We start from the raw sequence: 17,405 nt of genomic DNA on the forward strand, positions 1-17,405 counted from the left end.
ACGCCCTATCAACAGCTTAGGTCATATAAAATATAAGAACGTGCTTCCTTATATTGTGTGTATGTGTGTTCGAGGCTTGAAGAGTATAATTGTGTCACAGTAAATACATATCAAAACTGTTCAATACATGTTATCAAATAAACAATGGGAATTACCATTAGGCTTTAATACAATGTTCCTTAGGTTTGCATCACAGTTATGTACTGATAACGGTGTTTTTTTTAATCCTTTCACCACTGTAGACCATAATGGACTCATCCAGATCAATGCATGGTCGAGTCTTCTTAAGTTACATAGGGTTGAAAAGTTTAAAGATATGTTTAATCGGTAACTTTACCTGTCAATGCTCACAGGCATAAATATACGTATATTTATATATATGTATTTATCTGAAGGGGGAGGTAACTTGGTGTACATTTTACAAGTTAACATATGATACGTTGGAGTTTTTAATTTTGTTTACCTTGTTTTTATATTTAGCAAACAGTATTTGTAGTTTCCATGGACAATTACTGTTACTTTATTGATACATGTAGCAACCACAACTGTCTACGCACAGTGTTACATAGATGTTAAACGAAGAAAGCTTAATAATAGCGTACATCAAATTCGGTAGGTTTTTCACAAACTTCGACTCACTTGGTAAAGAAAAACTCAATGTATTAGGTACCACATACGGTATTTGTCTTCCCCTATAGCGAGAACTTTAAATGAAAGGTGTGTAGCAATACCGCAACTGTGAAATCAAGAAGGACTGTATGTCGCTTGATGGTATTTCGCACAGAAGCATAAACACTAGTCAGGAATTCCTGAAACCTATAACAGCTAATGTACGATTTTTTATATCCTGTCAGTTTTACATTACCCTTAAATGAAAAAAATATATACAAACGCATACCTAGCTTGTTAGATTGTCCCATACGGCGAATTTCTGCTCCTTCGATGTGGAAGTTTTTAAATCCTTTCAAAACCTGCACAATAAGAAATATCACTTTGTCATATTCTTTTTTTGCCACCCTGAAAAATATATTTATATTCTGGATTATGATATTGGGCTAGTGGCTTTTCCTATAATGCATTGATCATATCATTTTTTGAGGGATTTTTTTCTCTGATGAAGGCATATTGACATTAAATCGAAATTCGTCATTGGTGATGTATTCAAACATAGGAAGTTCTGATTGTAAAAAGGTTCAAATAGCACAATCAGTGAGATAACAGTATCAAAGGGACGAATCGATTTGTTAAGTTGATCGTCATTGTTTACATTTATAACAAGTGTACATACGCTTATAGTGTAGCCGAATCGACGGCGATTGTATCGCCAACTCGTACAAATTTTACACATTAGTGTACACACATTTTTCCGGTTATTGGTCAAATAAAGGAGGCAGGATACTCACCGTAATGGTCATTAAAACGCCATGCATACTCATTTCAATGATGGTGTTATACGAATCGGAATACAGTCTTTACTTTCCGACCTGAAGAAAATGTTTGGAAACGAACGGATCAGCTCACCTTTATATGTCCGCCAAACTCATCGTCGGTGTTCTCCATGTCTCCTTCAAAGATGATGTTTCTACTGAGCAAGCCCACCTCTGCACGCATGTCCACGTTATTGGTGATTGCACCGTAGTGGTTGAATCTTGGTGACACTATCAACAGAGCAAGCAAAATATACCACAGCGTCATCGCACAAAATTCCAACTTAACATTCATGTGAAATATAACTATCAAGGTGAAGAATACACCAAATCAACGTAAAAAACTCATGGATCCATTAAAAAAAGTGGCTAATAGTTGGTGATCCTTTTTTTAATGACATTATATTGTTTACAATGATGAAAAGCATAGTCCAATACGTCTATAAGGAGCTATTGTTAAAAAAAAAAAATCTGGTATTAATATTGCTTAGCTAAATTAATTCTAAAATGAACAAGATAACTGAAAGGAAACGATACAACTAAAATAAAAAGCACGATGCATTAACAGTGTAAAAACTGCAACGGTGCCAGATGAAAATTTGAACCCTTGACCTCCAATCATATTACTGTCTAACTAACTAAACTAGCTGATTAACAGTAGCATACTAGCTTAGTTGCTCTACGGTTATATCCGAAACGAACTAAAGAATGAGGTAACTCCATGGTGGAAAATCTCCAGGAGAACTATCTAGGGCTTGGCCTACAGCGGAACAAGTATCCTTTATCAATGTAATATACTGAAAACATACAACTGGAAATGAATTCTGATTGTGATGATGACTTTCTTCAATGTCGATTTGAATTTCTCTTGTTGACAACCCTAATTTATTATTATTTTGATCGACAGGTCGCATCTTTCCAAAATGTCCATACACTAAGAACAGGAAGTTGTGTAGGTATTCAACGTTCTTTTGTATTCTTTGTTGAATTATATTATCATATATTTTATAATTGAGAACGTCACTGTTTAATTGTGTTATTATGAGTGGAGTGATTCTATACAAATATGTAGCAAAATAAACTTACAGTCGACTCTGACCTGATTGTAGGCACAATCTTTACACGGAAAAACGGTGCCCTCCTCAACCTGCTCCCAGTCATAGTCAGTAGATGTGATTATAACTTTATCACCTGAAAATAAACCACTTTATTAGAGTGACCTGGGGAGAATGCCTCAAAACACTTCAGACAGGTAAATATATAACATTCACTTAAACATCAACACAACACTTTATCAACTTTATCATTGCATCCTAAATTAGTTTTTTTAATACTCATAGTAGGAAAAATACTGAAAAGGGCTTTAATGCTTAAACCTTGCATCACGTGTCCTAGCGCTCTAGTTACATCTAAACTAGACAGGGATAGTTTTCAAGGACAGATTTAACCATAGATATATTTAACCATGGACATATTTAACCATGAATAGATTTAACCAAATATATATTTAACCATGGATATATTTAAACATGGATATATTTAACCATGGATATATTGAACCATGGTTATAATTAACCATGGATATAATTAACCATGTATATATTTAACCGAGGATATATTTAACCATGGATATAACCATGGAAATATTTAACTATGGGTATAATTAACCATGGATATAATTAACCATGGATATATTTAACCAAGGATATATTTAACCATGGGTATATTCAACCAATGTATTAACGAATGATATATTTAACCATGGATATATTTAACCAAGGATATATTTAACCACGGATATTTACCCATGGACATATTTAACCAAGGATATATTTAAACATGGATATATTTAACCTGGGATATATTTAACCAAGGATATATTTAACCATGGGTATATTTAACCAGGGATATATTTAACCATAGATATATTTAACCAAGGATATATTTAACCATTAGTATGTTTAACCAAGTATATATTTAATCGTGGGTATATTTAACCAAGGATATATTTAACCAAGTATATATTTAATCATGGGTATATTTAACCAAGGATATATTTAACCATGGGTATATTTAACCAAGGATATATTTAACCAAGGATATATTTAACCTAGGATATTTAACCATGGATATATTTAACCATTAGTATGTTTAACCAAGTATATATTTAATCGTGGGTATATTTAACCAAGGATATATTTAACCAAGTATATATTTAATCATGGGTATATTTAACCAAGGATATATTTAACCATGGGTATATTTAACCAAGGATATATTTAACCAAGGATATATTTAACCTAGGATATTTAACCATGGATATATTTAACCATTAGTATATTTAACCAAGTATATATTTAATCGTGGGTATATTTAACCAAGGATATATTTAACCAAGGATATATTTAACCAATGATATATTTAACCAAAGGATATTTAACCATGGACATATTTAACCGAGGATATATTTAACCATGGATATAACCATGGATATATTTAACTATGGGTATATTTAACCAAGTTTATATTTAACCATGGGTGTATTTAACCAATGTATTTAACGAATGATATATTTAACCATGGATATATTTAACCAAGGATATATTTAACCAAGGATATATTTAACCAAGGATATATTTAACCAAGGATATTTAACCATGGACATATGTAACCAAGGATATATTTAAACATGGATATATTTAACCTGGGATATATTTAACCAAGGATATATTTAACCAAGGGTATATTTAACCATGGGTATATTTAACCAAGGATATATTTAACCATTAGTATATTTAACCAAGTATATATTTAACCATGGATATATTTAACCATGGACATATTTAACCAAGGATATATTTAACCAAGGATATATTTAACCAAGGGTATATTTAACCAAGGATATATTTAACCAAGTATATATTTAATCGTGAGTATATTTAACCAAGGATATATTTAACCATGGGTATATTTAATCAAGGATATATTTAACCGTGAATATATTTTACCGTGGATATATTTAACGAATGATATATTTAACCATGGATATAATTAACCATGGATATATTTAGGATATAATTAACCTAACCATGGATACTATTAACCAAGGATATATCTAACCATGGGTATACTTAACCAATGTATTTAACCATGGATATATTTAACCATGGATATATTTAACCAAGGATATATTTAACCAAGGATATATTTAACCAAGGATATTTAACCATGGACATATTTAACCAAGGATATATTTAAACATGGATATATTTAACCTGGGATATATTTAACCAAGGATATATTTAACCAAGGGTATATTTAACCATGGGTATATTTAACCAGGGATATATTTAATCGTGGGTATATTTAACCATGGATATATTTAACCAAGTATATATTTAACCATGGATATAATTAACCAAGGATATATTTAACCATGGGTATATTTAACCAATGTATTTAACGAATGATATAATTAACCATGGATATATTTAACCAAGGATATATTTAACCAAGGACATATTTAACCAAGGATATTTAGCCATGGACATATTAAACCAAGGATATATTTAAACATGGATATATTTAACCTGGGATATATTTAACCTGGGATATATTTAACCAAGGGTATATTTAACCTGGGATATATTTAACCAAGGATATATTTAACCTTGGGTATATTTAACCATGGATATAATTAACCATGGATATATTTAACCAAGGATATATTTAACCATGTGTATATTCAACCAATGTATTTAACGAATGATATATTTAACCATGGATATATTTAACCAAGGATATATTTAACCAAGGATATATTTAACCAAGGATATTTAACCATGGACATATTTAACCAAGGATATATTTAAACATGGATATATTTAACCTGGGATATATTTAACCAAGGATATATTTAACCAAGGGTATATTTAACCATGGGTATATTTAACCAGGGATATATTTAATCGTGGGTATATTTAACCATGGATATATTTAACCAAGTATATATTTAACCATGGATATAATTAACCAAGGATATATTTAACCATGGGTATATTTAACCAATGTATTTAACGAATGATATATTTAACCATGGATATATTTAACCAAGGATATATTTAACCAAGGATATATTTAACCAAGGATATTTATCCATGGACATATTTAACCAAGGATATATTTAAACATGGATATATTTAACCTGGGATATATTTAACCAAGGATATATTTAACCAAGGGTATATTTAACCATGGGTATATTTAACCAGGGATATATTTAATCGTGGGTATATTTGACCATGGATATATTTAACCAAGTATATATTTAACCATGGATATAATTAACCATGGGTATATTTAACCATGGGTATATTTAACCAATGTATTTAACGAATGATATATTTAACCATGGATATATTTAACCAAGGATATATTTAACCAAGGATATATTTAACCAAGGATATTTATCCATGGACATATTTAACCAAGGATATATTTAAACATGGATATATTTAACCTGGGATATATTTAACCTGGGATATATTTAACCAAGGGTATATTTAACCAAGGATATATTTAACCAAGGATATATTTAACCTTGGGTATATTTAACCAGGGATATATTTAACCAACGGTATATTTAACCATGGGTATATTTAACCAGGGATATATTTAACCAAGGTTATATTTAACCATACCTATATTTAACCAAGGATATATTTAACCATTAGTATATTTAACCAAGTATATATTCAATCGTGGGTATATTTAACCAGGGATATATTTAACCAAGTATATATTTAATCATGGGTATATTTAACAAAGGATATATTTAACCATGGGTATATTTAACCAGGGATATATTTAACTAAGGATATATTTAACCATGGATATATTTAACCAATGATATATTTAACCATGGGTATATTTAACCAAGGATATATTTAACCGTTGATATATTTAACCGTGGATATATTTAACCATTGATATATTTAACCATGGGTATATTTAACCGTGGATCTATTTAACCAAGGATATATTTAACCAAGGATATATTTAACCGTGGATATATTTAACCAAGGATATATTTAACCAAGGATATATTCAACCATGGATATATTTAACTAGCATTGGTAACATCTTAACCTTACTGGTCTAGATCACTTGGACATATTAATCCATCAACACCTCATTTGGTAAATATAAAATGGAGGATATACGCCGCTCTCGCAACCTCTTAACTGTTAAGGAATGTGACACAATGTTGTCATGATCATTATGTGCACCAAGCTGTACTTTAATTTGTGTTTTGCCAATTTAAATAACATGAATTACACATATAACATTGAATGACCTATATAATATTGAATTACATATATAACATTGAATTACCTATATAATATTATATTACATATATAATATTGAATTACCTATATAACATTAAATTACATTGTACATATGTTATATTGAATTGCATATGTAGCATTGAATTACATATCTAATATTTGTAAACAACACGACAAATCTCATATTATATACATATAAACTAAAATATATCACTATACACTACTATCATAAACTAACATACATAAAGCAGTTATTTGTTATCAATATGAAACAACAAACAGTTTGCTTTGATAAAAGGTCAACGTTCATAGTCGCTTATAGCAATTATAAAAGGGACTTGCTAATACCTTCTTGCCAGGAAGTGACGTTATCAGAGACGGTGATTATAGGGATGGATTGATCTGTATACGTCACTTCAAATATCGCAGTAGATGCTCCGAACCCCAGGGATCTGGTGTAGCTCTCGACGAAGAACTTAATACCCTTGTCGTCAGACAGCATTGTGGCTGAGGATGTCTGATGAATACCGCCAACCTTGTAAGGTTCGAAACTTTCGATGGTCTTTGAGTAATCACCTGAAATTGATAAATCAATTTATTTATTTTTAAAACGGAAAACCTTACTTTCCATAACATTTACATATTTCCGGTTGTTTAAATGTTGGTCGATTTTAACCATTTTTATTGAAACAAAGAAGAATCGGTTTTCAACGCGAAGGTTATCATTTGCATATAACAATGTCTTCGGTCTCATATAACCTTAAGCAGTGAAATGATATCAGATATTCTTGGTTCACTACCAACTGGTTCACGTTAACTAAGCAATGAACAACAGGGTTTCGTAATCAATAATGTTTAAAGGATTAATCAATTTAACTCATTCACCCTTGAAGACACATTTGAACTCATCCAATTCAAAGGTTGGAATAGTTCATTGTGAAAAATCAGGGGTGCTTGATTTAATGTAAGTAAGCTACGTACAACAAAGAGTTTATAGCTTATTATGATACATGTATGCCTACTTCTTCACCTGTCGCTGCATACATATTACATACGGTACATACTGGCTGAATCACGGTGTTCATGTAAATATGTAATACTGTTTCAAAACCTTCACAGTTGTGCGATGCGCAACATTAAAAATATGTAATATGACTATATTTGGCAATTATTTTGTCTAATTTCAAAATAACTACATCTGTTTGCTGTTTCTTTGTGTTATATGAAGGTTGATGTTTTTGATATGCTCATCTGCGTGTCTTGTGGTTTTGATGTAGATTACCAACTTCTTGAGGTCATGACATAACTTGGATTCGGAACACTCGGTCTTATTATTCTTGTACCTTTTCGAAGGTTTCCATTAAAAACCGTTAAGTGTTCATATTCTGCTATAGTTTTAATGGTTTTGATATCTAATCCGGGTTTTGTTCATGCTTTGTATTGTTGTTTTAATAGATAAAAAGTAATGACCAAACTGAAACTGGATATCGTTCTGGGTTGTTTGCATGTTTGAGTACATATGGACACGAACAAAATATTCAAAACTTACCTTTAACCACGATCATAGCGAAACTATCGTAAAAGACGAGATCTCGGATTTTGCTGGAATTTGTGACCTTTCCATATCCCAAAATCTCAACAGCATTATAAAACAGACTTCTGTCAAAAGCATTTTCTCTGTCAACGATGAATTTTCGAACCGCAAGCATTATTACGTTTCCATTCGGTATATCTGAAGAAAATAAATGCTGAATGTTACCAAAAAGAGAATCAGACTCAAGCCTCCGATGATACAAAACAAAATAACGTAATAATAACAAATGATTCCATATCAAAGGTTACAGAATGTGCTTTAATAAAAAAGTGATCGAGCAAACAGTAATTCTAATATCTACGCTTTGTCTATTATTTTACATTAAATAAGTTCAAAGTCATAGTTGAATTGATATAGCATGGCTACTTTCAACTACATGTACATAAACAGTTGTCAATGTATAACAGGTACGTTTACTCTAGACTAATAATCCGTTCATTGTATACTTGCATTGTATGACCGGTACATGAACTAAATACTGATACCGTAACATGTTATACTTAATGTTGATAGCCAGTACGTGTACTATATAAAGACTGACATTATCAAACCGGTAAGAGCATTTATAGTGACTTTGTATAACTATAGACTGATAGTGTTATACCGGTACATACATTATATAATTTGTATTATCGGTACGTGCACTATAAATTCGTAGTAGTATATCGGTACGTACATTATATAATTTGTATTATCGAGCACTATAAATTCGTAGTAGTATATCGGTACGTACATTTTATACTGGCTTTGTATTAACAGTACGTGAACTACAGACTCGTATTATTATACCGGTACATACTGACATTGTATTACCGGTACATACTGACATTGTATTACCGGTACATACTAACATTGTATTACCGGTACATACTGACATTGTATTACCGGTACATACTGACATTGTATTACCGGTACTAAAAGTAAGACTAATAGTGTTACATCGTTTCACTGGTACATACATTGTATAATTTGTGCTACATGTACGAGCATTTTATACTTTCTTTCCGCATGTATTACCGGTACGTGCACTTTAGCCTGACAGTAATATACCGATAGGTTGATTGTATACTTTCTTTGTATTTTCGGTACGTGCACTAGAGCCTCATTGTTATATACTGGTATGTGCATCGTATACTTTTAGTGTATTACCGGTTCGTGCACTATAGCCTGATAGTAATATACGGGTAGATGCACTATATACTTTCAGTGTATTACCGGTACATACATATTGTACACTTTGTATTACCGGTACATACATATTGTACACTTTGTATAACCGGTACATAAATTGTACACTTTATATTACCGGTACATACATTGTACACTTTGTATGACCGGTATATACATTGTACACTGTATAACCAGTGCATACATTGTACACTGTGTATTACCGGTAAATACATTGTACCCTTTGTATTACCGGTACATACATATTGGACACTTTGTATAACCGGTACATAAATTGTAAACTTTATATTACCGGTACATACATTGTATACTTTGTATTACCGGTACATACATATTGTACGCTTTGTATTACCGGTACATACATATTGTACACTTTATATTACCGGTACAAACATTGTACACTTTGTATTACCGGTATATACATTGTACACTGTATAACCAGTGCATACATTGTACACTGTGTATTACAGGTACATACATTGTACACTTTGTATGACCGGTATATACATTGTACACTGTATAACCGGTGCATACATTGTACACGGTGTATTACAGGTACATACATTGTACACTTTGTATGACCGGTATATACATTGTACACTGTATAACCAGTGCATACATTGTACACTGTGTATTACAGGTACATTCATTGTACACTTTGTATAACCGGTGCATACATTGTACACGGTGTATTACAGGTACATACATTGTACACTTTGTATTATCGGTACATACATTGTACATGGTGTATTACCGGTACATAAATTGTACATGGTGTATTACCGGTACATAAATTGTACATGGTGTATTACCGGTACATACATTGTACGCTTTGTATTACCGGTACATACATATTGTACACTTTATATTACAGGAACATACATTGTACACTTTATATTACCGGTACAAACATTGTACACTTTGTATTACCGGAACATACATATTGTACACTTTGTATTACCGGTACACACATTGTACGTACATACATTGTACACTGTGTATTACTGGTACATACATTGTACACTGTGTATTACAGGTACATACATTGTACACTTTGTATGACCGGTATATACATTGTACACTGTATAACCGGTGCATACATTGTAAACTGCGTATTACCGGTATATACATTGTACACTTTGTATAACCGGTACATACATTGTACACTTTGTATGACCGGTATATACATTGTACACTGTATAACCGGTGCATACATTGTAAACTGCGTATTACCGGTATATACATTGTACACTTTTTATAACCGGTGCATACATTGTACACGGTGTATTACAGGTACATACATTGTACACTTTGTATAAGCGGTACATACATTGTACACTTTGTAAAACCGGTACATACATTGTACACTTTGTATGACCGGTATATACATTGTACACTGTATAACCAGTGCATACATTGTACACTGTGTATTACAGGTACATACATTGTACACTTTGTATTCCCGGTACATACATTGTACACTTTGTAAAACCGGTACATACATTGTACACTTTGTAAAACCGGTACATACATTGTACACTTTGTAAAACCGGTACATACATTGTACACTTTGTATGACCGGTATATACATTGTACACTGTATAACCAGTGCATACATTGTACACTGTGTATTACAGGTACATTCATTGTACACTTTGTATAACCGGTGCATACATTGTACACGGTGTATTACAGGTACATACATTGTACACTTTGTATAAGCGGTACATACATTGTACACTTTGTATAACCGGTATATACATTGTACACTTTGTATTACTGTATTACCGGTACATACATTGTACATTTTATATTACCGGTACATACATTGTATACTTTGTATTACCGGTACATACATTGTACGCTTTGTATTACCGGTACATACATATTGTACGCTTTGTATTACCGGTACATACATATTGTACGCTTTGTATTACCGGTACATACATATTGTACGCTTTGTATTACCGGTACATACATATTGTACACTTTGTATAACCGGTACATACATTGTACACTTTGTATTACCGGTATATACATTGTACACTGTATAACCGGTGCATACATTGTACACTGTGTATTACCGGTATATACATTGTACACTTTGTATAACCGGTGCATACATTGTACACTGTGTATTACAGGTACATACATTGTACACTTTGTATAACCGGTACATACATTGTACACTTTGTATTACCAGTACATACATTGTACACTTTGTATAACCGGTACGTATACGCGCACTAGAGCCTCATAGTAATATACGAGGAGGTGAATTGTATACGTTAAGTGTTTAACCGGTACATACATTGTACACTTTGTATTACCGGTACATACATGGTACACTTTGTATAACCGGTACGTATACGCGCACTAGAGCCTCATAGTAATATACGAGGAGGTGAATTTTATACGTTAAGTGTATTACCGGTACATACATTGTACACTCTGTATAACCGGTACATACATTGTACACGGTGTATTACCGGTACATACATTGTACACGGTGTATTACCGGTACATACATTGTACACGGTGTATTACCGGAACATACATTGTACACTTTGTATTACCGGTACATACATTGTACACTTTTTATTACGGGTACATACATTGTACACTTTGTATTACTGGTACATGCATTGTACACTTTGTATAACCGGTACATACATTGTACACGGTGTATTACCGGAACATACATTGTACACGGTGTATTACCGGTACATACATTGTACGCGGTGTATTACCGGTTCATACATTGTACACTTTGTATTACGGGTACATACATTGTACACTGTGTATTACTGGTACATACATTGTACACTTTGTATAACCGGTACATACATTGTACACGGTGTATTACCGGAACATACATTGTACACGGTGTATTACCGGTACATACATTGTACACTTTGTATTACCGGTACATACATTCTACACTTTGTATTACCGGTACATACATTGTACACTTTGTATTACGGGTACATACATTGTACACTTTGTATTATCGGTACATACATTGTACACTTTGTATTACCGGTACATACATTGTACACTTTGTATTACTGGTACATACATTGTACACTTTGTATTACTGGTACATACATTGTACACTTTGTATTACTGGTACATACATTGTACACTTTGTATTACTGGTACATACATTGTACACTTTGTATTACTGGTACATACATTGTACACTTTGTATTACTGGTACATACATTGTACACTTTGTATTACTGGTACATACATTGTACACTTTGTATTACTGGTACATACATTGTACACTGTGTATAACTGGTACATACATTGTACACTTTGTATTACCGGTACATACACATTGTACACTTTGTATTATCGGTACAAACATTGTACACTGTGTATTACCGGTAAATACATTGTACACTTTGTATTACCGGTACACACATTGTACACTTTGTATTACCGGTACATACATTGTACACTTTGTATTATCGGTACATACATTGTACACTTTGTATAACTGGTACATACATTGTACACTTTGTATAACCGGTACATACATTGTAAACTTTGTATAACTGGTACATACATTGTACATTTTGTATAACCGGTACATACATTGTACACTTTGTATAACCGGTAAATACATTGTACACTTTGTATTATCCTTTGTATTATCGGTACATACATTGTACACTTTGTATTACCGGTACATACATTGTACACTTTGTATAACCGGTACGTATACGTGCACTAGAGCCTCATAGTTATATACTGGTATGTGCATCGCATACTTTTAGTGTATTACCGGTACGTGCGCTAGAGCCTTGAAGTAATTTATGAGAGGTGCACTATATACTTTCAGTGCATTACCCGTACATCAATATACACGTTGTATAACCGGTACGTGCGTTAGAGCTTGAAGTAATTTACGAGCAGGTGCACTATATACTTTCAGTGTATTACCGGTACGTGCTTTATAGACTTAAAGCTATATACTAGTAGATGCATGTTATGCTTTCAGTGCATTAACGGTACATACAATGTACATTGTACACATTGTAATACTGGTACGTGCACTAGAGCCTCAAAGGTATATACTGGGAGGTATATCGTATACTTTCATTGTTTACCATTAACATATTTGGTAAAGTTGGCGGTTTCCTTTTCAATCGCTTTTTGATGACTCCTGCCGATCATAAACTCTCCACGTGGTCGATCGCTCATCCCGGTCAGAGGGTTGTAGGAATTCACCATGAAACCTTTCACGTCTCCTTCTCTTGTTACCTTTATTAAAATTTAATACAATTTTGAAATGTTGACATAATCTAAAATAATTTTTATTTGTTAATATAATGTAATATGATTTTTTTGGTTTTTTTCATATCATTAAATATAATTTTGATTTGTAAATACAATTTAATATAATTTCTATCCGTTCATATTTTTTCATATTATCTGTATGCTACATTTTAATAAGAAAAAAAATGTAAATGTAATTTAATGTAACGTTTTCTGTGTTTATATTATTAGTTATACAGGTCTTTGGCAGGGTACATGGTCTCATGTACATGAGACCATGTACCCTGCCAAAGACCTGTATAACTAATAATATAAACACAGAAAACGTTACATTAAATTACATTTACATTTTTTTTCTTATTAAAATGTAGCATACAGATAATATGAAAAAATATGAACGGATAGAAATTATATTAAATTGTATTTACAAATCAAAATTATATTTAATGATATGAAAAAAACCAAAAAAATCATATTACATTATATTAACAAATAAAAATTATTTTAGATTATGTCAACATTTCAAAATTGTATTAAATTTTAATAAAGGTAACAAGAGAAGGAGACGTGAAAGGTTTCATGGTGAATTCCTACAACCCTCTGACCGGGATGAGCGATCGACCACGTGGAGAGTTTATGATCGGCAGGAGTCATCAAAAAGCGATTGAAAAGGAAACCGCCAACTTTACCAAATATGTTAATGGTAAACAATGAAAGTATACGATATACCTCCCAGTATATACCTTTGAGGCTCTAGTGCACGTACCAGTATTACAATGTGTACAATGTACATTGTATGNGACCTGTATAACTAATAATATACTTATTATAAGTTAAAATACTCAAAAAAAATACAAAATCGAGAATTCGATAAAAACTGATACCAATTTAAATACAGAAATGTACAACAGAATATGTAAAAAAAAGAGTCCACTGAAACTGGTAAGAGTAATCAAACACAAGTTATGAATATCAATGCTGTAGTTTTAAATAGTAATCATTTTCAAAATGTTGTCTAAGTGAAGCTTGTTAATAGTAAGAAAGTTCAAAAGGACTTTTAGATATATCAAAGACGATCTTACCGCATCGTGGGAGGCGAAGGCAGCGTCAGTCAATTTCTGGACAGGACTTGTAAGCTTTGACCATGAAAGCTTTTTTTGTCCGTGAACCTCAAGCGTGCCGTTCTTGTTCACGCCAAGGAATTTCTGGCCGAATCCGGGCACAGAGTAAGTGTCGTTGACGGACCCTACCAAATACAAAGAGAGGTCAACAGAATGGGCACAGATTACATTATAAATAACTGATTTTAGAAAAACGTTTTTCTCTGTAATTATTTCAAAATGTTACAATGTGTTAAAAGTTATTGATTGCAAGAATATTTGAAATTTGAATCAACATAAATAAATGAAATATATGAAATGAAATGAAATTGTAACATTTTGTGATATTATACATTTTGTCAAGGATTCAACATTAAAAATATTCACATAAGTATTTAACGTTGCTTGATATTGTAGAAAAAAATACATGAAAATCGGAAGAAAAAATTCAAATAATCAAAGTAAATAGTTATGGTGAATGGAAGGTAGTCCACCTACACTTTGAGGGCATTTCTATGTAAGAGTGTTTGAACCCTGAGCTCTTCAACCCTGGCAACTCCTACCTTTTCAAATATATTTACATGAATATATCACATTGACATATGTATATCACAACTATTACCGGGTATAGAAAGAATTCAAAGCATGACACAGTTTCGTTCGATAAAGTCTCCATTAAATACCTAGTAGTTGAATTGTAGCTTTTCCTTCGTAAAGACAATCTGCAGATCCGATGTCCATCCGTCCACCTTTTATCTCAATGTATTTCGTTCTAAGGGTTAGGTCACTGTTTGGTAAAAACACCAGTCGCCCTCCGGTGACTATGGTTACGCTGCCGAGATCGATCCCGGGACTTGCATCCAATGCTATCAAAGAGTTAATGATGACGTCATCGCCTTCTACGGGAACCTATTTTTTTACAAAATGAACTTGTTATATTAAGATAACAGCAACACATTTTTTGTTTATTGTAATCTGTTAATACGTATTAAGCTAAAAGTAACAGATATTCCACCAACCTGACACCGCCCCGTGTACAGAAAAAAAAATTGATAGATAAGTATAAAGAGAACAAAAGTACTATACGTATATATATATATTCAATAATAATGATATGACTGTTAATATTTAAGGGATTGTTTTCCTTTTCAAAAAATATGAAAATTCTTCCAAATCAAGCAGACTATCTTCATGGTAGAAATTTATCAGAAAAATTTGGACATATTAGTTAAAAAGATATCAAAATTGACATAGTACAAAATTGCGTAATATACATAGCGTATGAGTAAAGACGTTAATATAGATCAATTATACTGGTATTGAGGGGTACAGATACAGCAATGATAAAGACAAAATAAAGATATACTGTATTGGTTGTAAGGGTCAAACAATAACTTTAAATATATACTGTATTAATATAGCAACAGCTGATTTGATAGTGTGTGTAGCAACACTTGATTCGCTGTTGCCAACGTACTTATAAAGATACAGTTCTGTCTCTTCACAAATCTTCAAGAATAAATTATTAAATAGAAATAGTTACTTTATGTATACGTACCCCGTTTGGCCATGATGTAGCTTCGGACCATTTTTTCAGACCAGCGTCTTTATCTGGACAAGCTGCACGAGACACTAAAACATATAAGGACAATACTAGGAGTCGCCCTAGGAGCGCCATTCTGTGTGTCGTACAGTGTATCTGTACGAGAGTGGTCAGTCAAGGTATCACCGCGAGATGAGTCGAAAGTGGTCAGTTCTATATGGTCAGTTGCATTTTATACGGTGTCCGTTAAGCTTGATAAACGCTGGATTATCTTGATTTTGTTATTTTGATGTGTATTGTTTATGTATTGCTTCATTCTATTATCCTACAGACACGATTCGTATTCGGCGTTATAATGTACCTTCAGGTAAATACACAACGACGAAATATCAGTGACGTTCGTACCGGTGCTTGATATGTTGTGCTGGTCACTCTCTGGTCACTTTGCCTAGGGGAATAATGCATTAGATTGTTATTGGCGTAAGACAATACGCCGACGATAAGTTCGTACGTCTAGCTGCTAGCTAAAGAAGTGGGGTTTGTTGTTGTAGAAGATCGGAATACATGGTCGTAAAACTGGATTAACGGATCGATAAACAAGATTTTATGAAAGTGTTTACTATAATTTTACGGACATTGACGCACTTCTCACGATTAAAAACCATCCAAGCGTAATCGTTTATTTCACAATGAAAACAGATCAAATAAACGAACCGTAACGAATTCAAAAGTTTAAGTAAATCTTGATTTGTGCTGATAGAGATCGTTTTGATAAGTTATGACAATCTACAACAATCTACATTGTATACATTAAATACCATATCTCTACTGAAAATATACATTAAAAGAAATAGAGTCAATAGCAGAGAGAGTGGAAAGGAGAGAGAGGGGAGGAGGGAGAGAGAGGGGGAGGGAGAG

At 32.4% G+C, this 17,405-nt stretch overlaps 1 protein-coding gene across 1 annotated transcript in view; it reads right to left on the reverse strand.

The window, feature by feature from the left end:
- LOC110456153 (transmembrane protein 2-like) overlaps positions 1-17,405 on the reverse strand; it is a 33,412-nt gene that overhangs the window by 11,081 nt on the left and 4,926 nt on the right. The window contains exons 2-10 of the mRNA XM_021506724.1: positions 16,503-16,576; positions 15,628-15,853; positions 14,927-15,090; positions 13,676-13,829; positions 8,325-8,507; positions 7,124-7,351; positions 2,514-2,618; positions 1,522-1,658; positions 899-971 (exon numbers count right to left, since the gene is read on the reverse strand). Of these exons, the coding sequence (XP_021362399.1) occupies positions 899-971; positions 1,522-1,658; positions 2,514-2,618; positions 7,124-7,351; positions 8,325-8,507; positions 13,676-13,829; positions 14,927-15,090; positions 15,628-15,853; positions 16,503-16,576 (1,344 nt within the window). The remainder of the gene's footprint in view (positions 1-898; positions 972-1,521; positions 1,659-2,513; positions 2,619-7,123; positions 7,352-8,324; positions 8,508-13,675; positions 13,830-14,926; positions 15,091-15,627; positions 15,854-16,502; positions 16,577-17,405) is intronic.

This window comes from Mizuhopecten yessoensis, unplaced genomic scaffold, assembly GCF_002113885.1.
Source record: "Mizuhopecten yessoensis strain PY_sf001 unplaced genomic scaffold, ASM211388v2 scaffold8537, whole genome shotgun sequence".
NCBI lineage: Eukaryota > Metazoa > Mollusca > Bivalvia > Pectinida > Pectinidae > Mizuhopecten > Mizuhopecten yessoensis.